The following is a 23,304-nucleotide window of genomic DNA, read 5'->3' as shown; positions in this document are numbered from 1 at the left end:
TAAAGAAAAAAAGTACCTTTAGGGTAGCTAAGGGCTAGAGACGGTCTTCTAAAAATTACCTTTTCTAGCCAATACTTATTTTGAAAATTATAATATTCAGCTTTAGAACTGTGTGTGGCGGAGGGGGAAGGCGACTAATTACATGGTTACTCTTTATTTTTTAAAAGTAAAGCTTCCTGGTCATGTACATTTGAAAAGTCTTAAAAGAAGACGTAATGGAGTAAGGGTTCTTGCTTTTTTTTCTAGACCAAGAGATAAAAGTAGAAAAGGATGCTACCCGTACACAGCCACACAGAGATTTCTGTATTAAGCCTTGAACTTACTGCCCTAGCACAAATGTCTTTCTGTAATATTGAGCCTACTTCCTGAATTAAAAACCAAACAGGAAGTCATTCTGTAATGTATAGCAGTTTGTCTCAGGGTTTCTCCTAACCTGGAGGAAAGGCAGTCTATTCTCATGCCCAGACAGCTGGGGGTGGACAGCATCCTGCTGGCGGGGGAACCTGGAATGTGGAAGATACCACGAAAATGCCAGGAGGCAACTTCTGCCCTTTAATACAGTATGAACTGGAGCTAACAGGAGTGGAAAAATCCTAAAATCTTCCAATCAACCTGCTCATCCTTTGTTTCTAATCCCCTGAGCTGAGGGGAAATATAATTAATTGTAGGCTTGAGTGCCACATAATAGTCTTTCTTTTTTTTTTTTTTGCGGGCACTGAGTTAATTTAGGTTGAAATAAAACTTAGTCTTCATCTTCCTGATGTTCTCAGGCACACACTCACCTCTGTGTATTTTTTGGAAAGACCAGTTATTCTCCCTTTTGTGAGGGGTGCCTGGATCATTGTGTTCAGTTCTAAAACTGGAGCTCAAGAAGATGCTTGGGATGGCTCAGTCTCGAATCTGAGCCCAGCCAGTCACGGCCACCATCTCGGAGCTTATTACTGTGGGTATCTCATTGCCAGGTGGCCTTTCCGAGAAAGGAACTCTCAAATCGTGGAACCCTATTTGTGAAGAAGACATTGAGATGCTGATTAATAGAACAATAAATGTTTCACACACAACAAAAGGTAAGTTAGAACTGGAGTCTGGGGAAGAAGATCAACTTTAAGGGCGGTTGGGGAGGAGTCCAGTTTGGTTTAGAATTAGAGTAGCACAGACCAACTTGACCCTTGCATGATGCCTAAAACACTTGTAACTGTTTACGTTTGAAACCCAGAGAAACCCAGAGAACATTGGTGTTTATAACAACTTGGCATACCTGAAGCAAATCATATAGAGATGTTCTTAGGTTTGTTACTGTTGGTCTTTTCTTAATCTAGCATGTGTTTGGGGAACTGTCGCAGCAGAGTAGATGTAATTTTCTTTGACTGAAGGTCCTTGGAGAATGAATCTGAGCCAAAAGCCCCACCTTCATGTGACTGATTAGTTACACTTGTTGAATCAGCATAATCTTTACCAAGTGTATGGTTAACCACAAGTAATCCAAGCTACTTAGAAACACTGGAGTTAAAGTACTTAGCCACAGCAACACCCAAGAAGAGAGCAGTTCACCAAGAATGATTTCAGATCTAACCTCAGTACCACTTGTATCCAAGGCCATCTTAATAATGGTATGAGAATCCCAAGTTACCAATATTTTTTCCAGTTCTTCTCTATGTATTGGTGTATATTTGTGAGAAAGCCACTGCATTCACGTCTAGTGCAAAATGAATTACCCTTAAACTTAGCAGCTTAAAACAATAAAAATTTATTATCTCACGATTTCTGCAGGTCTAGAATTCAGGCGTGGGCACTTGTAGGTGGTTCTGCCTCTGCCTGCTCGTGAGGTTGCCGTCAACATGTCAGCCAGAGCCGCAGTTATCCGAAGGCTCAACTGGAGCTGGGAGGACCCACTTTTCTGGTGATCCAGCCACACAGCCTGTGAGCTGGTCTTCCTCACCGCACAGGCCTCTCTGTGCTGTTTGAGTGTCCTTACCACATGCTGCAACGGTGGCTTCCCCCCCGTGAGCAGTTCTGGAGAGCAAACACAAGCCACGGAGCCTCAGACGTCATATTTTGTCAATCGTACCATGTTCTATTCATTTTAAATGAGTCAGGAATCCAGGGTAGGGAGGTGGGCTGTTTCATGTCTTTTCATCTTTTTTTTTTGGCTGCATCATGTAGCTTATGGGATCTTAGTTCCCCGACCAGAGATAGAACCCGTGTCCCACTGCAGTGAAAGCATGGAGTCCTAACCACTGGACTACCGGAGAATTCCCAGACTCCCTTTTGAAAAGAAAACATCTAAGAATTTGTAGGCATATTTTAAAATGGCCATAATTTGTTTGGAGTTATATGGCTGAGACCATGGGGCCAAAGCGAAGCTAACTAGAACCTATAAATGAATGTGGGAATCCAGCTCATTTATAAACAGGGAGGTCACATGGAATAAAAAGGGAAAATACTAGAATTATCTGAATATATCTGTTATAGCCAGTAATCATACTGCACCAATGTTTCTGGTAGATAGTTCCTGGCAAATGATCAGGAACTATTAATTATGCTTAATATTAATTTATATTAATTATAATATTAATATATCATATATGAATTAATATAACTATTAATTTATAGTTATATTTTCACCTTTGATTCTTTTCAGATTTGCTTCATTAGAGGAACAATGAATACATTTGATGGCTTTGCTCAAAATAGAAAATGAATCTTGGGAAATTCAAATACATTACTTATGAAAGCAAGCAATATTAGTGATTAGCTTTAAAACGGAGAAGGCAATGGCACCCCACTCCAGCACTCCTGCCTGGGAAATCCCATGGACGGAGGAGCCTGGTAGGCTACAGTCCATGAGGTCGCTAAGAGTGGGACACGACTAAGCGACTTCACTTTCACTTTTCACTTGCATGCACTGGAGAAGGAAATGGCAACCCACTTGTTGCTTAGAACAACAACCCACCTTGTTGTCCTTGCCTGGAGAATCCCAGGGACAGAGGAGCCTGGTCGGCTGCAGTCTATGGGGTCGCACAGAGTCGGACACAACTGATGCGACTTGGCTGCAGCAGCAGCAGCTTTAGAAATCAAACTGCCAGTAAAAGAATCTAGGAATGAATCTAGGAATTTTTTTTTTTCCAGTGAAGATACTGAGAAAGGTAAGATTATTTTACTATGAAAATGTCACACATATCCAAATGTTTGGAAATATGCAAAGGGGTTGGTTCAAGGCTCTTGAAGCCTATAAAATAAAACTTTAAGTCCAAAAGAGGATGACGGTGGGGGGGGGGGGGAACAACTTTTAAATAAAGGGACTTTTAAAAATCATTTAAAGAAAAAACAGTTTAGAAAAGTAAAAGAAGGTGAACAAAAAGTGGTACAAATATGTAGAAAAGGAATGCTGCGTGGTTTCTTCCTGTTTAAAATCGTGTGCTAAGTTGTGTCCGACTCTGTGACCCCATGAACTGTATATGGCCCTCCAGGCTCCTCTGTCCATGGGATTTTTTTCAGGCAAGAAAACGAGTGGTTTGCCATTTCCCTCTTCAGTTTAAAATTAGAGTAGGGTCAAACACTGCTTTAGGGCTGTTTCTCCCTCTCTGTGTCCCCAGACCCTGCCTTCCAGTCCCCAGAAGGGTCTGCTGCTGCTGCTAAGTCGCTTCAGTCATGCCTGGGTGCCAGGAGAGGCACCTGTAATCTGCTGCCCTCTGCTGCCTCCTGCTGGCCCCAGGGGTGTGTGTGTGTGTGTGTGTGTGTGTGTGTGTGTGTGTGTGTGTGTGTGTGTGTGTGTGTGTACACGCACATGTGTGCTGCTCAGTAGTGTCTGATTCTGTGACCTGTAATCTGCTGCCCTCTGCTGCCTCCTGCTGGCCCCCAGGTGTGGGTGTGTGTGTGTGTGTGTGTGTGTGTGTGTGTGTGTGTGTGTACACGTGCACGTGTGCTGCTCAATAGTGTCTGATTCTGTGACCTGTCAGGCTTCTCTGCCCATGGAATTCTCCAGGCAAGAATACTGGAGTGGGTAGCCATGCCCTCCTCCAGGGAATCTTCCCAACCCAGGGATTGAACCCAGGTCTCCCGCATTGCAGGAAGATTCTTTACCATCTGGGCCACCATACCCCAGCTGAAGAGTAGCTTTTATTTTAATTTTGGGGCACAGATTTCTGTCTTCATCCACCGCTGTTGTCAGCGATGGTCTGTCCTCTAAGAGACTTTCTGCAGGATGGTTGTTTGCAGGAAGCCTGGCAAATGTTCTCTACTGGCCTGCTTCCCCCGCTGGCCTAGCCCTGGAACATGTGAGGCTCAGCTCTCCCTGCTCCAGGGGCTGGGCTGTCCACCACACAGCCCCTGCCCTGGCACTCCTGTGCCATGCCCACGCATGGCAGGTGAGCCCTGGACGCTCACAGCGACTTAATGCTTCTGCATCACTCGTGGTGTCTTTCAGAAACCACCTGTGCCGCAAGAAGGACCAGCGGGGTGCTTTCTGGAGCCCAGCGCTTCCCTCCATCCAAGGCAAGGCTGGGAGGGCGCCAACGGGGAGAAGCAGACATCAGCCTCACCAGTCTCAAACTCCCTCTCATGCTGTCCTAACGTCTACTGGTTTTCCTAATGTCTTATCCTGAAGGCTTGGCGGACTGGGTTTCTTCTCACAGACCAAGAGGCATCCCCACAGTGCTCTCAACATTTAATTGTCTCTGTCTCTTCTCACGTCCCCTTTCTTAATTCCTCCTTTCTCCTTCCCTTCCGGTCTCACAGGAACCGCCTTTATACCACAGAGCCATTCTCTCTACACTCTAACTCATAACAAAATGCTCAGACCACCTAGGTTTGAATATGTAAAGGAAGGCTCTTGGAATTAAAACAACTCTTTCCTCATTCAGGGAAACTCGGCTCTCAAGGTTACTTATATACCTGGGTGAGGTCTAAAAGCCAAGCTGTGTTCAGGATACCACCCACCACTCTGTGAAGGAAGGCATGGCACTGACAGACAGTGGAGAACCAGAGGGCACTATGATTTGTAGGCAAAATGATACCCCTGTTTAATATTAGCAAACATCCCCATTGCATCATTACTGAGCATAAAGGACTTCGTATGTAGTGTCTCCTGAAATCATGTCAACAACCCTGTGAGGTAGATACTGTCATCACCCCCTACTTTGTAGATGAAAAAACATAGTCTTAGGTTAAGGATTTGTCAAGATCATAAGGGCCAGAAAATGACGGAGCTGTGTGAGCTTCAGATCCAGCTAGATGGTCATAATCAGGCTGTCAGTCCCCAAATCCTGGTATAGTGGTTGCCCTGATATATTTGACTCCCAGTTTTTTGACTTTCCAGAGGAAAATGGAAAACTACAGGTGGTGTGGCATTCCTCCTTTCTCCTAGTCAGAGACTTTGCTGTCTGTACCACCATCATTGGTGATCTCCAGTCTCTAAGGAAATGAAACAGAGCTCTTCACTAAAGGTTGGGACATCCTGATGATTCTGTAAAGGGATAGGTTGGATCATTCATCAAGAAATAAAAAACCAACAAATCACAAAACTTGAAATAATCAAGCTTATTCTAGTTTAAAATCACTCAAGGTCAGACAGCAGGTGAATGGCAGCTCCAGACCTGATGTCTGTTTGATGTCAAAGCCCAGCTCTGGACTTCCCTGGTGGCTCACATGGTAAAGAATCTGCTTGCAGTGCAGGAGACCTGGGTTCGATCTCTGGGTTGGGAAGATCCCCTGAAGGAGGGCATGGCTAACCACTCCAGTATTCTTGTCTGGAGAATTCCATGGGCAGAGGAGCCTGGTGGGCTACAGTCCATGGGGTTGTAAAAAATCAGACACGACTGAATGACTAATACTTCACTTCAAGAGGTGAGTTATATTCTCAGTAGGGGACAACTGCCCCCCCCCAAAAAAAGCCCTGATCTTTCTGTGGATTTAGGTTAATCTTGTCTGACCTGACCCCAAACACATTTTCAGGTCTACTGCTCACTGGTCATACCCTTGCTCCGGGGCCCCTGTGCTGTGTTTAACTATCTGAACCATGCTTAACTGGATCTCCAAGACTCATGCTCTTTCATGAAGAGAGCAGTGGAATAGCTTCAAAATTCTGAGAGAAAGTCAATCTGTGCTTCAGTTTCTGGTTTGTTAATAATTCAAGAACAAGGGCAAATAATAACATTTTAGGCGGAGACACAGAATTTACCACCTATAGACAATCCCACTGAAAGTCGATTAAAGGAAGTACTTCAAGAAGAAGAAAATTAAACCGGAAGGAAGGAATAAAAGCTAAGAAAGTGATGAGCAAAGAAACTAGCTGATATATGGTTAAATCTAAAGAAGCATCAACCAGGACTTCCCTGGTCGTCCAGTGGTTAGGATTCCTGCTTCCCCTGTAGGAGGCCCAGATTTGATCCCTGGTCAGGAAACAAAGATCCCACAAGCTGCGTGGTATGGCTAGAAAACAAAAGAAAAAACAAAGCATCAACAGAACAAAACTTGTGTGGAAGTGTGAAAATGATGTGGGATAAAGATATCGTCAACATTTGAGAGGAGTGATTAGAGTGAAAGCATTCTATAATGCTTATATGTCCTGGAAAAGGAAAGACTGATCGATTTCATATGATCTGTGTTAAAATGGAAGGAAGGAAATGTTACAGCTTTCCAACCAACAGATGGGAGGATAGGCAGAGACAACAAAGCCATTAATCCATTAATAGGCAAGAAAGGAAGGGAAAAGCAACATAGAAAAAAACAGGGTAGATAATTAACAAAACAAGATGGTAAGAATAAATCTAAATAAATCCATAATCACAATATTTGTTTGTTCTTTCAGTCGCCCAATCATGTCTGACTCTTTGCAACCCTATGGACTGCACAAGTGTTAAACTTACCAGTTCTGTTAATCCTTTGTTGCACTGATGAGAAATAAGACATGAATGTTAAGAAGAAACAGCAATGTATATGTTTCAGTGCTATTCTCTCAAATCATATTGGTGTATGGCAAAAACCATCACAATACTGTAAAGTATTCTCCAATTAAATAAATTTTATAAAAAAGGAATAGTAAGATTTTTTTAATTACTCAATGAAAACAAAGTAAGAACATATCCCAAATAGTGTAAAGCTCACTGGAATTTGAGTCAGGAGATATCCATCCTGTTGCTGCTGCTGCTACTGCTGCTAAGTCACTTCAGTCGTGTCCGACTCTGTGCGACCCCATAGACGGCAGCCCACCAGGCTCCCCCGTCCCGGGGATTCTCCAGGCAAGAACACTGGAGTGGGTTGCCATTTCCTTCTCCAATGCATGAAAGTGAGAAGTGAAAGTGAAGTTGCTCAGTCGTGTCCGACTCTTAGCGACCCCATGGACTGTGGCCCACCAGGCTCCTCCGTCCATGGGATTTTTCCAGGCAAGAGTGCTGGAGTGGGGTGCCATTGCCTTCTCCATCCATCCTATTACTAAGTCACAAAGTTGTGACCTCAAGTATGTAGCCTAACCAGTGTGGATCTCAGTTTCCTATAATGAAACACAATAAAAAAAAAGAATAAATAACAGAATGGAAAAAATGCTTCAAAATCTGGCAAGCCATCACAGAGAGCGAAGTTTATATCTAAAGTGTAAATACATAAAACAACACAAGTATTGAGAGAAAGAGTGCACTTGTTGGCAAGACTTGCTGATGGTCTCCCTGGGGATTAGGTCCATCCAGGCCAAGTCCCCAGAGCAGGTCCAGAGCTCATCAAGGAGCAGCAAGTGGCCCTCTTCCTCCCAACTCCCACTGGAGATAAAAGCTGTCACCAGCCAGGGCCGCTGTCCAGCCCTCAGGAAGCACGGATCTTCATTTCTGTAAACAATAAAGCCCCAGTACAATGGACACTTACGAAGTTGAAGAAAGTCCACTCGTGCGACTGGCTTAAGCAAAACTTGATGGTTGGTTTCAACCTGTGAGGTCTGATTTCTTTGGTTCCTAATTCCATGTCTGTGTCGACCTTTTAGGAAAGAATTGGATACTCTGTGCAGGAAAGCTAGCTTCCTTTATTTACAGTATCTAGCAGCGTGCTCCGTAGACAGTATCTGTTATAATATTTCCTGATCAATCAGCTTTGAACAGATACTGCTGCTTAATTGACTTTTTTCTTCCAATTTTATCAAGATGTGAGTGATACATGGCACTGTGTAAATTTAAAGTGTACACCATGATTTGACTAAAATCATGAAGGATTATCACAGAAAGTTTAGTGAACATCCGTCATCTCATATAGATACCAAAAAGTTAAGAAACAGAAAAAAGGGTGTGTGTGTGTGTTTCTGATGACAACTCTTAGGATGTATCCTCTTAACAACCGTCTTACATAACGTGTGTGCTAAGTCACTTTAGTTGTGTCCAACTCTGTGCGACCTCATGGACTGCAGCCCACCAGGCTCCTCTGTCCACGGGACTTTCCAGGCAAGAATTACTGGAGTGGGTTGCTGTGCCCTCCTCCAGGGGATCTTCCCGACCCAGGGATGCTAGAGCATCTCATGTCTAACCTGAAATGGCAGGGGGTGGTTCTTTACCACTAGCGCCACCTGCAGGGATATCTATATATATCATGTTGTACATTATATCCCTAGGCCTTATGTATCTTGTAACTGGAAGTTTGAGGTATCTTGACCACCTGCATCTAATTCCCCCTCTCTCCATACGCCTATCCCCACCTCTAGTAACCACAAATCTGATCCCTTTGAGTTTGTATATGTATTTGTTTTTGAAGTATAATTGACCTACAACACTATGTTATTTCCTGTTACACAACACAGTGATTTTTTTCTAGACATTTCAAAACGTTCACCACCATAACTCTGGTTACAATATGTCACCATACAAAGATGTTGTTGTTCAGTCACTAAGTCGTGTATGACTCTTCACAGCCCCGTAGACTGTAGCATGCCGGGCTCCTCTGTCCTCCACCGTCTCCAGGAGTTTGCTCAGATTCATCTGCATTGAGCTGGTGATGCTATCTAGCCATCTCATCCTCTGGGGGAATGCCTGTATTCCACATACTGTACATTTCTTACCAAGGACTCACTTATTTTGCAACTGGAAGTTTGTCCCTCTTCATCTCCTTGTCCTATTTTTCTCTTCCCCTCTCCTCCCTCCCCTCCAGGGACTACTGACTGTTCTCTATTATACATAACTCTGTTTCTATTTTGTAATTCATTTATTTTTTAGATTCCACTGATAATTGAAATCATACAATAGTTGTGTTTTTCTGTCATTTCTTAATCTTTTTTATTTATTTTAATTAATTTATTTGGCTGTGCCAGGTCTTAGATGTGACGTGTGGGGTCTTTAGTTATGGTCTATGGGATCTAGTTCCCAGATCAGTGTTTGAATCTGAGCCCTCTGCCTTGGGAGCGTGGAGTCTGAGCCACTGGACCACCAGGGAAGGCTCTGCTTAATCAATGTTAAAGGGAAGGATACATTTCTCAATAATTTAAACCTGGGATGAGATATTCAGTGTAAACTTACTTTCCCAAGAAAAAGGAATCATGGGTATCTGCTTAGACTACATTCACTTCTCTGCTTCTGCTCAGTCTGTCCACCCTCCTCCTTTTTCAGAACCTTTGTCCTGTTATTTAATGTGGAGTGATATTCTGCTGTCATAGGAACAGTACATGACTTTTTGTTGAGTCAATAAGCATAGCTGACTTTTACAAATATTAACTACCATCCCAGGGAGTGAGTGCTTCCCATCATTACTTGTGAACGATTTTCAGTTAGTGTATCTATTATCACTCCCTAGGATGTAATCCTATAAGAGCCCCAACTTAGCTCAGTACTCCTAATCTCACTGTAGAAAAAAATAGGCCAATGACATTGCCAACCTGACATGTCCTACCTAGCCATATTCACTTTTTAGAAAGGTGAACTGGTTTCTTCAAATAAATGTTTAACAATAATTTAAACAAATCAATACAAGCAATTTTTTAAGAACCTTCCTTTGTAATTTACATGTGTTGGGAATACATCTTAATCGTATAAGCCTTTCTTCTGGAAGTATCCCCAAGCTGTGAAAAACCGGGATGCTTAGATCTGCTGATGATTCTTCCTAAGAACCAAGCAGCATCTAGGTCTCTGGGAAATAGTTTTGAAACCAGGCTCCAAAGAGCTCTGGTACCACAGTCCTTTATGTCTCAGCACAGAGAAGAATTCAGCAAGAGCAAAGCGGTAGATAAGAAGTGATTTATTAGAATAGGACGTTTGTGAGGCTGACAGGTGGGTGGGTGAGAAATGCTGTGTCCCAAGAACTTACCGGGCTACAGTTTTACAATAAAAAATGTGGGGAGGGGGAGAAGAACTTCCTTCTTTTTTTTGAGTAGACATCATGCTTCCATCATCAGTTCCTCCTCCAGGTTGAGCAGGGGAGTTTTCTTGTCCCTTCAGGGGCAAGCTAGATCCACAAATTATTGCTTTTCATGTGTGCAGGCAGCATGTCCTGGGCTTCCCTGGTGGCTCAGTGGTAAAGAATCAGCCTGCCAATGTAGGAGACGCGGGTTCAATCCCCGTGTCAGGAAGATTCCCTGGAGAAGGAAATGGTAACCCACTTCAGTATTCTTGCCTGGGAAATCCCATGGACAGAGGAGTCTGGGAGGCTATAAGACCAGGGGGTTGCAAAAGAGTCAGACACGAGTTAGCAACTAAACAACAACACACAACATCCCTAGACAGTATATCCTAGGGGTCATTAATGTACTGAGCTCACTGGGGAGTTGTGGGTCTCATGTCACCAGGGTTTTATTGTTTGGGGGCAAGTCCTGTGCCTCTGTTGCATGGTTTTGTTGCTAGGCAAGCCTGCTTGGTTTTGTGGTTAAGCAAAACTGCTTTCTTGAGTAATTATTAATTACAGGGGTCTCCCATGTTTTTTCTACCTACAATCCCCTAGTGGGATTAACTACTTAATCATCTACTTTTCCCCTTTATTCTGCCCCTATCAGTTTTGCATTTGAGATGGTTGGAAGCATGTTGTTGGATGGTCCTATTTGGTGGGTTAGACTAAGATTCCCTTCTTGGAACATGGACAGGACACTGAAGGATGAGAAAACTGGGATAAGAGATAAATAAGAGGAGATAAGACTCTTGAACATCCTCTTGCCCTCTAGATTATCTTCTCTTTGAAAGATGGATACAGAACTCCACACTAGATCTTGGTTTTATGCAAGGAACCTTTAACTGGAAGTTGCCGCACCAGGGATAAGAAACAAAGGGAAAGAAGGCAGATGTGGGGAAAAAAAGGGGAGTTGTTCCCAGAAGCAGGCCAGTGGACAAGAGTAACTGAGTATGTAAGAAAAATGTCCACAGTTTTAAAAAATACACCTTCCTAGATTCAACCCCAGAGATGCTATGCGTCTGGGTGGGATCCTGACAATCCATGTTTTAAATGCTTCCCATCTGATACTGATGCCATATTTGGGGACTCCCGTGGAAAAGCAAAGTTTGTGTCCAAACAAATCAGGATCTAATTCTTAAGATCTGACTTAGGGGGAGGAAAAAGGAGGAATGGGGTCTGAGGATGTTTAAAGTCAATTGGTTAAAATACTTGCCTCTGTTCTAGCCTTATCCTCTCTCTCCCTTCCAAGCAAAATCTTTTGTATTCATTGTTGGCATGGTGGTGGTAATAAGTAAGGGTGAAAAGGAATAACCTTCCAATGTCTTCCAAAAACCTAAGATCCTTAGGGGAATCGAATACACAGGAAAAATATTGAGAGCTAGAGGATGGGCCATGCCCAGAAAAAGATGGTCTAGGCAGAGGGTGTTCAGAGGGTGGAAGGGAAACAAGAGGACATGAATGCCTGGAGTCCTCCAGAGAAAAGATGTGCCCTTCCCTAGGGGAAGATCCCTGGGGAGAAGGCAAAACCTGAGATAGTAGGATTTGATGGCAAAGAGCATCAGGCTTCACTCCCCAAAGCAGATGCCCTGGAGTGCAAGGAGACCCTGGAGAGGGATGGGGGACCCTGTGCATCTCAGCCCAGTAGGAAGCAGAGCAAAGAGGGCAGAAGGCCAAGAAGGCAAGGTGCCTTGGCAGCAATTCGCAGGCCCAGAGGACATCAAGAATCAGGTGCCCCACCCCTACAGCAGGACATGTACCCTAGGAGCAACTCTAGGAAAAGGCAGTGTGTTGAGACCTGACTTGAGAGTTTATGTTTGTGCTACCTCTAAAAAATGGGGTTTTGGAACAGAATCCTGTTGAGTTAAAGAAATAGGAATTTACATGTCTCGAATACCTGAGTCATGGACACGCTCATGTCAAGACATATATGCTGCACCAGAAGCTAATCACATGAATAACAGCAGCATCCGTGATAAACCACTGAACATCCTGGGTAGGTATTGGGCACGTATGATGTGTTGTAGCGTTTCCTACAATTCCGATCCATAGACCGGAATTCTAAGCTGAAGATCACCTGTTGTAATCTTTAGAGTTGTAAGTAGAGTTGTAAGTCACTCCAGCATGCATGCAACTCTTTCTAATTCTAACTCAAGACTTTCAAATAGGGTCAAAAACAGGGTGGCCAGATTTAGCAAAGAAGTTGTCCCATCCAATATTTGCACGACTGAGACATTCTTACACTAAAAAAAGTTATTCATTGCTGTTCTAAAATTCATGTTTATCTGGGCATCTTCTAGGTTTTCTGGGAACCCTACAAAGAAGGGAACTCACAGGTGAGGGGGCCCACTAAGACATCTGCCACTGTCCCCCTGACCTGGTTAGCCCAGCTCTCACTTCACTCCAGGAGCCCTGCCAAGGCCCTGGCTGGGAAGCAGCAGCTGGACAAACCCTGGTGAGAAGAGGCAGGAATGTCAGTGGGCTGAGCAGCTTCCGTAAACATCTCAGGCTTCACTCCCTGCACCTGCCCATTGGCAGTGGGAAGTTCTAGAATGCTGCCTGGATTAAAGAAAGGAATGTAGGGTTTTGAAATCAGTCAGACCTGAGTTCAGATCCCATCTTGTCAACTACCAAGTATATGACTTTGCCTGAAGTACTTTAACCTTCCTCTTTTAGCTGACTCCCTACAGGACACTTTAAGGATGAAAAAGAATGCACGTAGAGCACGCAGTGAGGTACATGGCCCTGGATTCACCTCAGTGCTATGATTTCACGCACTTAGTTACTAAATAATGAGTGTGTTGCCATTTAGTCGCTAAGTGGTGTCTGACTCTTTGCAACCCTATGGACGGTAGCCCAACAGGCTCTCTGTCCATGGGATTCCCTAGGCAAGAGTACTGGAGTGGGTTGCCATCTCCTTCTCCAGGGGATCTTCCCTGACCCAGGGATTGAACTCACGTCTCCTGCATTGGCAGGTGGATTCTTTACCACTGAGCCACCAGGGAAGTCTAAGTAAGAGTGTAGGAAACTTTCAATCACATTCCTTGGTCTCTGCCTCCCCTCTGGAATATCCTGCTTGGATATTGCAAGTGTTCGGTCACACAGTTTGTCCCGTTGCAACCTCAGTATCCGTCTACAGTTTACACTTTATAGTATTTTCTTTTACCCTTGTCTGTTAAACTAAAGAATTTATCTACATCTAAGTAAAGGAATAGGGGAATTCCTTGGTGGCCCAATGGTTAGGACTTTGTGCTCCCGCTGGAGCGGGGCTAGGTTCCATCCCTGGTATGGGAACTAAGATCCCAGAAGCTGAGCAGCCATAAATACATAAAATGGTTAATTTTAAAAATAAATAAATGAATAGCACTCAACACATTCCCTAGTTCAGCGTCCTGATCACAATTCCACCGAGCCCAGGGAGTGAGGACAATGTTGGTTTTGTTGTTCAGTTGCTCAGTCGTGTCTGATTCTTTGTGACTCCATGGTCTGCAGTGCGCCAGGCCTCCCTGTCCATCAGCAACCCCTGGAGCTTGTTCAAACTCATGTCCATTGAGTCCATGATGCCATCCAATGCTGGTTTAAGTGTAGCTTTTTTTCTGATTAAAAATTGTTTAAAATAAAGAATGTAAACTTACAGCCATTTATGTAATACAAAGTTCCAAAGGGAAACTTGTCTGCATAAGTATTTATTCAAAACACTTAAAAATAAAGTAAAAGTATAGCCATTTCTACTTGTCCCTAAATGGCAGGACCTATATCACCATCACGGAGAAGGCAATGGCACCCCACTCCAGTACTCTTGCCTGGAAAATCCCATGGAGGGAGGAGCCTGGTGGACTGCAGTCCATGGGGTTGCACAGAGTCGGACACGACTGAAGTGACTTAGCAGCATCATATCACCATCATGTTTCTATCTGCAGAACATATGGCTCAGAATATAGTAAATATTTGTCACATGGTATTCTGAAAGTCTGGTTTTAAAGGCTATTTACTCTTCTCTTGTCATTCACAGTCCCTATTTTGGTATAATCCCTGAGGGAGAGTACTATCTTCATCTGATACATAAAAGTGATTTTTTTTCTGTTTACCTCTGACACAGCAAGTAGTACATGGTCTGAGGTAAGCTGTGTTTAAAAAGAAAGGGAGGGGGCACTCCCTGGCGGTCCAGTGGTTGGGACTCTACACTTCCCAGTTTGACCCCTGGGGGCCCCCACTTGGATCCCGGGTCAAGGAACTAAGATTCTACAAGCCAAAAAATTTGTGCTTACAGATATAAAGAACAGACTTTTGGACTCTGTGGGAGAAGGCGAGGGTGGGGTGATTTGAGAGAATAGCATTGAAACATGTATATTACCAATGTGAGATAGATCACCAGCCCAAGTTCGACACATGAAACAGGGCACGCAAAGCTGGTGCACTGGGACAACCCTGCGGGATGGGCTGGGGAGGGAGGTGGGAGGGGGGTTTGGGATGCAAGACACATGTACACCCATGGCTGATTCATGTCAGTGTATGGCAAAAACCACAATACTGTAATTAGCCTCTAATTAAAATTAATTAATTTTTAAAAAAGAGAGAAAAAAACGTGTGCTTACTTAGATGCTCCATGTGTCCGACTCTCGGCGACTCCATGGACTGTAGCCCGCCAGGCTCCTCTGTCCGTGGGGATTCTCCAGGCAAGAACACTGGAGTGAGTGGCCATGCCCTCCTCCAGGGGAACTTCCTAACCCAGGGATGGAACCCAGGTCTCCCGCATTGCAGGTGGATTCTTTACTGTCTGAGCCACCAGGGACATAAACAAAAAGAAAGGGGAGATTAGAGGTGCTTTAATAATAATAAATTATTTTTACAGATTGTAAAGTATTTTTGAAATACACCGAAAAAAATTCCATCATATAAAAGTGGTTGAGGAAAATAACGAACTGCAAAAGCTTTGTGAATATGCATTCAGCCTTCTAGCAAACATGTAGCCAATTTGCACCGGGTACTCTGGATATGGAACTCAGGACACCATGATGTGGCAATACGGAGGGTCTTTTCTTTCTAATGTATTATTTATCAGTCGTTCATTATTTACGACACTAGTAAGTGATCCTCCGCACATCCGAAGCCCCATTCTTGCAAGGTACCCCCATTCTTGCAAGGTACCCCTCATATCTCCTTCATTTATTTTATAGCATTTGAATTTGGGTCAATGAGGAGTCAATGTAGATTCAGAAGACTGATTTGAAGAGGGTCAATCCACCAAAGGTGAGTTCAGGTTAGCCTCGGACCTAGCAGAACTTTTGACGGTGAGTTTTCAGAAATTGCTTGTCGTGACTATCAGAATTCACAATTTGCTCTCCCCTTTCTCTCCTTAGCCCTCCCTTCTGCTCTCTTACATCACCCCTTAAACATTTCCTCCCTTTTTTTTCCCTATATTGCTGGAACAGGTAGGAAGTTGTCAGTGAAAGTTGCTGAAAAAAAAATCTAAACAAAGGATCTGACTTGGCTTTCGACCTGGTGTAGAACTGGCCACTGTAGTTTTCCTTAGCTTGAACTTAGAAAGCTTTTAAGAACTATTTTACCTTTTCTAAAAATGCTGTTTCAAAGTTAATGATAGAGCAAAGGAAGGGGGAAAGTCGGTTTGTTTGTAAACTCAAAGCAAACCTTGAGAAAAAGAAGCGGTTATCTGAGGAAGTGTAGCAAAGGTGAGGCCCCGATGATGAGAGAAAGGAGAGGCCTGTGCACCAGGGCCAGCAGGGAAAACAGAAAAAAATGGCTTTTCCTTTCCAGCCGTCTGCTCCTAGTGGCTTTTTGTAGATTTGTGTCCTCTCTACCAGTTTACAGAGTAACTGCCGTTCAGCACGGCACTACCTAGTCAGGAAGAAAAGGGGGTTATACTCTCACATTAGCAGGCAGAAAGCTAAGACCACGTGATCCCAGCACCTCAGTGGAAAGCCATGAGCTGAAAAGCAGGTGCTTCCAATGCTGAGTGCTTAGGAGGTACGTGCTGACTCACAGAAAGGGTAGGATGTGAGGACCACACAAGGGAAAAGGCGCTAACGTGTCAACTTGTGGCTTGGATCTCATCATGGCTGGTTGAAGCTGTGTGTTGGCTTGGTGAGGGCCTCGGTGGAGACTTGGGATGTGCTTTGATGTTCTAATTCTGAATCCAGACCTTCGTAGGCCTTATCTTTCCCAAACCAGAGGTGGGTCTGTTTAACCAGCTTTGCTCCATGGCTGCAGAGTTGCCTTCTGTTTGTTTGGCAATACTGCTGATTTAATATTGTATGTAGAATAGTCTAACTCCATGTTTGCTTTGGAGAATGTTGGATGAGTTCTTTTTGATTTTTGGTTTTGAAGAACCATATTTGTGCTGACTCATGGTACCCTGTTGTCCCTATAATGAACCCAAACAAGGTGAGATAAATTGAAGACAGGCTGCAGATTATAGGTACTGGATTTAAAATCATCTCGTTAACCATTATGTTTGGTCAGTTGAACCAGCTCTGCTACTTATGGTAGTATTATAGACAGTAAGAATGTACTAAATCCAGAATTTCATTTCAGCTAATAGTCTAGCTTCCTTTGGAAAAAAAGCTGCTAATGAAAATTAAAAATGCTTAATTTCATTTCTTCCCACCTCGTGGTAAAGATGAAATGTACCAAATGTTAAATAAGAGGGGAAAAAAAAAATCTACATGTGCTTCAAGCCGCTGGTTCATCAACTGTTACTTAAATAGCTGGCTGGAGACTAATGGCGAGCAGGAATTCCTCAGCCTGCTCTTCACAGAAACTTTGGTTGTATTCCATTATCTTGATGTTTTGATGTATAAGTGTTCTTATGAACAAATGTATTTACGTTTGGCCTATAGGAGAGGAGGTGTGTGTGAGCCCTTTAAAAAATGATTTTTCGTTTCTTGTATTTCACAACTTTTTAGGCCTTCTCTGTTGTGAGAGTTAAGAGCTGTAGGTATGTTGTGCAAAGAATACTTTTGATGACTAATGTCAGGGAAGGAATATTTAGTCTAAAAATCCACTATTAGTTTTTTTTTTTCCCCAGAAGTAATTTTTGGAGGAAACACTATATCTGAGTTTTGTTTTGACTTCAGAGCACCTATGTAAGAGATCAGGCTATTAGTAGGTAATTATTTAATTGCTTTTATGATTTGTTAAGCAGAAAGCTGCCATCATTCCTGTCCTGACAGTTTAGGAAAGTGACATCTATAAAGATTTTACTCCACGTTGCTGGACTTTTTCGGAGAAGGCAATGGCACCCCAGCACTCTTGCCTGGAAAATCCCATGGATGGAGGAGCCTGGTAGGCTGCAGTCCATGGGGTCACTGAGAGTTGGACACGACTGAGCGACTTCCTTTTCACTTTTCACTTTCATGCATTGGAGAAGGAAATGGCAACCCACTCCAGTGTTCTTGCCTGGAGAATCCCAGGGGCAGGGGAGCCTGGTGGGCTTCTGTCTATGGGGTCGCACAGAGTCGGACACGACTGAAGCGACTTAGCAGCAGCAGCAGCAGCTGGACTTTTTATACAGCATTTTAGATATTAGACGCTCACCTAGTACCAAGAATATTCCCTCTTAGAATTTCTACCTTAAAATTAGTTTTGTGAGTGCTTGGAAAAGAGAAAAGCCACAGCAATTCTGAGGAAGTAGTCTGATATTTTTCAGAATTTCTCTTTGCTCACAGCTTCTTGAATTTTAAGATGGTTTACTCTGTCCATGTCTCTTGTTTTTCATGAATTAATTCTAAAAGAAAATTTGTACAAATGAAGAAGGAGAGCTGGGAATTAGCAAGGTGCCCTTTAAAGTGCCCAAGTATATTTTATATCTAATGTTTAGTCTCAGACTGCTAACATTTCAGATGGGCTTTATGACTTCTGCAGCATGGTTAATTCTTAAAACAGTGCCGCTTCTCAGATGTTCTGTGCATATGAATCACCTGGTGACCTTGTTGAAAGGCAGATTCTGATTAAGCAGGCCTGGGATGATCCTTTATTCTAACAAGCTCCCAAGGAACGGTGTTGTTAGCCTCTGAGTAGCCAGAGACACTCTTAAGATGGGGAGGTTGTGCCTTTCTGGTGAAGGGGGTGGGTGACGTGTATAGTAGGGTTGTTAACACAATAATTGGTAGACTGTTTCTGAAAAGTCGTCTTAATAAATCCATTAAATTCCAGCATCCTCTACAAATGCTTTTTAAAAATAAAAAAGCTTGGTCTCAGTGTGAGCAAACTGAATTTTGCAAACGTTATAGTTTTACATGGATTGCAACTTTAATAATGAATCCAGTTTTCTAATGTAAGTAAGGAATTATATTTAAAAAATTAAACTAAGCCATTGCTGCTGCTAAGTCACTTCAGTCGTGTCCGACTCTGTGCGACCCCATAGACGGCAGCCCACCAGGTTCCCCCGTCCCTGGGATTCTCCAGGCAAGAACACTGGAGTGGGTTGCCATTTCCTTCTCCAATGCATGAAAGTGAAAAATGAAAGTGAAGCTGTTCAGTCGTGTCCAACTCTTAGCGACCTCATGGACTGCAGCCTACCAGGCTCCTCCGTCCATGGGATTTTTCCAGGCAAGAGTACTGGAGTGGGGTGCCGTTGCCTTCTCCGAACTAAGCCATTAGATTTATTGTACTGGATGAATTTAGTAGCAGGTGTTTAGAATTTAGAATGTAGAATTTGGGGGTAAATTATTAGTGTTACGCACCAGCGGCTAAAAGAGCACAACACAGTAAATTTTAAGGGAAGTCATTAAGATGATAAAGTGTAATGTACTGCATGGACAAAGGCTGTTTTCCTGTTTTGTGCACGGACATAGACACTAAATGCTCAGATTCGAAATGAACACACAGTGTGTGTGTGTTTACTTGTGTGCAACTCTTTGCAACTCCATGGACTGCAGTTGGCCAGGCCTCTCTGTCCCTGGGATTGTCCAGGCAAGAATACTGGAGTGGGTTGTTACAGGTTCTTAACAAGTGTTAATGTTTAGATTGTGCTCATAAATTGTTTATACATGTCTATGTCCTTCTTTAGCCTTGATCTCAGTTGTTTGTCCGAGTTCACTTTTGGCCTATGGGTCAATGTATGTTTCATCTTTGTTGATTCATCACCTGTCTTAAACATTAGGATGGGACTGGTCTTCCTGAATTTGGTTATTTCATTCAGTAAAACTGGATTTCCATTTAGTATTGATGAATTTAAAATGTGGCTTCAACTTTAATGGAAGATACATAAACACATATATGCCAAAGACTACTACACATTGACATATGCAGTCAGGAAGAATAAAGTATCTTAACTGGCATGTTGGAATTAAGTGATATAGATAGTTAATCAAAATTTGATTATATTAGTTAATTTGTTTAGTCTTAAGTATTACTTTATTCCCCAAAGCCAGAGAACACAGTAAGTTAATGAGAGTATAATAATGTACATCTTTAAATATCTTCCTGATGCTGTGACCTCTGTCCCTAAGATATAGACAGAAACTCCAATACCTTTGTAGAATTCCAACCCCTTTTTTGAGTTTCTCCCTCTGAGATTGAAGTTCATTATAATCATCATAATACATTTGGAAAAAATCCCCACTAGTTTAACCTTATTTTTCTATCTAATAAAATGCTTGGTAATAATTATCACATAGAAATATCATAGAGATAGATCTAAAATTACTCTCAATAAAATAAATTGCTTCAATACATGTCATAGCAAATACCACATTTTGTGTAGGTAGGCTAAATATATACCCTTCTAACTTCTTGTAATTGTCATTTCTAAATACTCCTTTGGCTAAAATTTTCTTGCCATTTGAAGAAGACAGAAATGCTGTTTTTTTTTGTTGTTGTTGTTTTTTAAATCCTCGTTGGGTGTAGACCAAATTGTATTTCATTTATAATTGGTGGATATTCCTTATCTCTAAAGAAAGGTCAGCAATCTATTTGCAAATTTGTAATTGGCAGACAGATACCATATTCTATGAGGAAAACTAAAGACATTTCTTGGGGGAGAGGGATCCTCGTAGTAATAGGCTTGTCATAAATTAAGATTTCTTCCAATACACCATCTGTTTTGGCTGAAAAAACCTGGATCCAGATTTAAGAAAAGTAAAGTTGTTCTAATTTTTGTTTTCAACCAATTGAGAAGGAATTCCTATCCTTCTGTATTTCGTTTTAGTTTCTGCCACTTGATCTGAATATGAATAGCAGTTATTTTTTTCCCCCTTTATCCTTCATAGAAACACACACATTGAATTCTACTATATTCCTAACATGGCTTCTCTCTGTGATTTGGAGGTCTATTGTACAATGCCCTTCACAGGCAAATGCCCCTGTTGATGTACTCTTCACTCCCTTCCTTCAATATATCCTCATATCCCCATGCCATGATGGGAATCCTGTAATTTCCAGATGATCCTAAGCCAGCTATTTGAGTCTTGTCTTTCCAATGGCTATCATATCATACACTTGGGAAGCATCTATTCATATTATGCGATAAGACAGTACTAGGAGCTAAACATTTTAGTCAATGTGAAGGCCATCAGAGATAGAAATTCCTAAAGTGTGGAATTCTCCACTGAACTGGAAAAAAAAAAATCTTAAAACAACCCCAAGCTTAAGTAGCAGGTAGGTTCCTAAATTGGCTACAAAAATTGGCTACAAAAATGACAGAGTGCTGGCAAAGGTGAGAGGATAATAATTCCTGCATAACTTTTTCATAGGGATCTGTTCATAATGTTCATGAATGCTTTATCATGAGTAAATGAATGAATTTGAGAAATATTAACGTGTTATGGTGTACTGAAAAAGAATGTATGCAAGCTAGGGAAGGTTATAGAAAGTAGTTTAGCTGTATTCATCCTTGTATTTATTACAATAAGATGGAAACAGTTGGCATTGGTCGTAATTGGATTTTGGGCAAATGAGCCATAGTATATGTAGAGTTGCTGGTATGTGTCAACACTGTTCTGTGTGTTCAGATTATAGCAGTGAGGGAAAAAAACCCTGAAGTCTAAAACCTAGTAGGGGAGAAATTAGTTTCTAATAAAATACACCCAGTGAAACAACCCAAAACATAAGATCACTTCTCAGAGCCATTTCAGTTTTGTCTAGCCCAAAAGACTGATGAGAATAGAAGTTATGAATAAAGGATGATTAAAGAAGATAGCTACTTTAAAACAGAAAATCTGCAAGTGATAGCTTCCAATTCTGTGAACTACAGAATATCATAGGTTTTATAGAGATTAAATTTTATCATTTCTAGAAATTGCTTAATTGAAAGTATGAAATAATAATTATTCCCTTCCCCCTAAACTTAAATCCTAATATAGCTAGAAGGAATTCAGGAATCCCTATTATTATTCCATGACATTTGATATTTTCCCCAATTTACATAGAGTATCTCTTAGAGATATGTTCAATAATTATTTGTATGTTTGAAGGTGGGCAGTTTTTTGTTTCATAATCAGAATAATTTGTTATAACTCATTCTACTTCTAGTAATTCCTAACTGAACAATAAGTTCTGTACCAAAAATATGTGAAGAATTCTAGATTTGTTGATTTGTGATTCCAAACTGAATTTCAGCACAGAAACAATGTTAGCTTAGAATCTCAAATTACGTGTAAGAAATTATTTCATCCCATAGTTGAGGCTAATACTATTTCTGGGTAAAATCAGGCAGTGGGAAGTTTAAAATGCAGATTTCTTTTTGTTTCTTATTCCTTCTCAATCTTGGAAAAGTTGCCAATAACTCAGTTACCTAAATCTGGGACTAATGCATTATTGTTCCCTCACATTTGCTTAACTTCAAAAACTTATCATTAACAATTATCATTAACAGTTATTAACAATTAAGATCAAGGCTAAAGAGGAATGTGGATTTATCTCCCTAAATCCTGCTAATCTTATATCCTGAAGTTTTATCTGAATCTACCCCCATTCTTTGCATGTCCTTTTCTTTCAGAGCTGGGATACGAATGCTGTGTGCACATGTGTGTGTTTGCTCAGTCATGTCTGACTCTTTGGGATCCGGTGAACTGTAGCCTGCCAGGTTCCTCTGCCCATGGAATTTTCCAGGCAAGAATACTGGAGCGAGTTGCCATTTCCTACTACAGAGGATCTTCCCAACTCAGGGATCAAACCCACGTCACTCGTGTCTCCTGCATTAGCAGGTGGATTCTCTACCACTTCACCATTTGGGAAAACCCAGAATGGGAAAGACTAGAGATCTCTTCAAGAAAATTCGAGATACCAAGGGAACATTTCATGCAAAGATGGGCTCGATATAGGACAGAAATGGTATGGACCTAACAGAAGCAGAAGGTGGCAAGAATACACAGAAGGACTGTACAAAAAAGATCTTCACAACCAAGATAATCATGATGGTATGATCACTCACCTAGAGCCAGACATCCTGGAATGTGAAGTCAAGTGGGCCTTAGAAAGCATCACTACGAACAAAGCTAGTGGAGGTGATGGAATTCCAGTTGAGCTATTCCAAATCCTGAAAGATGATGCTGTGAAAGTGCTGCATTCAATATGCCAGCAAATTTGGAAAACTCAGCAATGGCCACAGGACTGGAAAAGGTCAGTTTTCATTCCAATCCCAAAGAAAGGCAATGCCAAAGAATGCTCAAACTACCGCACAATTGCACTCATCTCACACGCTAGTCAAGTAATGCTCAAAATTCTCCAAGCCAGGCTACAGCAATACGTGAACCGTGAACTTCCAGATGTTCAAGTTGGTTTTAGAAAAGGCAGAGGAACCAGAGATCAAATAGCCAACATCTGCTGGATCCTGGAAAAAGCAAGAGAGTTCCAGAAAAACATCTATTTCTGCTTTATTGACTATGCCAAAGCCTTTGACTGTGTGGATCACAATAAACTGTGGAAAATTCTTCAAGAGATGGGCATACCAGACCACCTGACCTGCCTCTTGAGAAATCTGTATGCAGGTCAGGAAGCAACAGT

General features: G+C 42.1%; 1 protein-coding gene and 1 long non-coding RNA gene across 8 annotated transcripts in view; one reads left to right on the top strand and one right to left on the bottom strand.

Annotated features, from left to right (window-relative positions):
- Positions 1 to 1,761: 1,761 nt before the first annotated feature.
- On the bottom strand, positions 1,762 to 16,195 carry LOC129645483 (uncharacterized). Of its 3 annotated transcripts, none has more exons than XR_008711370.1 (5): positions 15,909 to 16,194; positions 14,937 to 15,118; positions 10,270 to 10,537; positions 7,855 to 7,962; positions 1,762 to 2,013 (listed from the first exon to the last, which is right to left on the bottom strand). It is a non-coding gene; the product is annotated as an uncharacterized LOC129645483 (long non-coding RNA). The 3 variants fall into 3 exon arrangements; XR_008711371.1 differs by lacking the exon at positions 1,762 to 2,013 and adding an exon at positions 6,174 to 6,429 and having other exon boundaries at positions 15,909 to 16,195; XR_008711369.1 differs by lacking the exons at positions 1,762 to 2,013; positions 7,855 to 7,962 and having other exon boundaries at positions 10,188 to 10,537; positions 15,909 to 16,186.
- The window catches only part of NUP153 (nucleoporin 153), an 80,942-nt gene continuing 73,827 nt past the window's right edge, over positions 16,190 to 23,304 (top strand). For 2 of the 5 annotated variants that reach the window (XM_055570709.1, XM_055570710.1), the window contains exon 1: positions 16,333 to 16,532. Coding sequence is in view for 2 of the 5 variants with exons in the window: in XM_055570705.1 (XP_055426680.1) it covers positions 17,168 to 17,206 (39 nt within the window). In the remaining 3 variants the exon portion in view is untranslated. The other 3 variants (XM_055570711.1, XM_055570706.1, XM_055570705.1) reach the window with 3 other exon arrangements.

Source organism: Bubalus kerabau, chromosome 3, assembly GCF_029407905.1.
Source record: "Bubalus kerabau isolate K-KA32 ecotype Philippines breed swamp buffalo chromosome 3, PCC_UOA_SB_1v2, whole genome shotgun sequence".
Classification (NCBI taxonomy): domain Eukaryota; kingdom Metazoa; phylum Chordata; class Mammalia; order Artiodactyla; family Bovidae; genus Bubalus; species Bubalus kerabau.
Note: the sequence above shows the minus strand (reverse complement) of the source record. Positions and strands in the feature narration are given on the sequence as shown.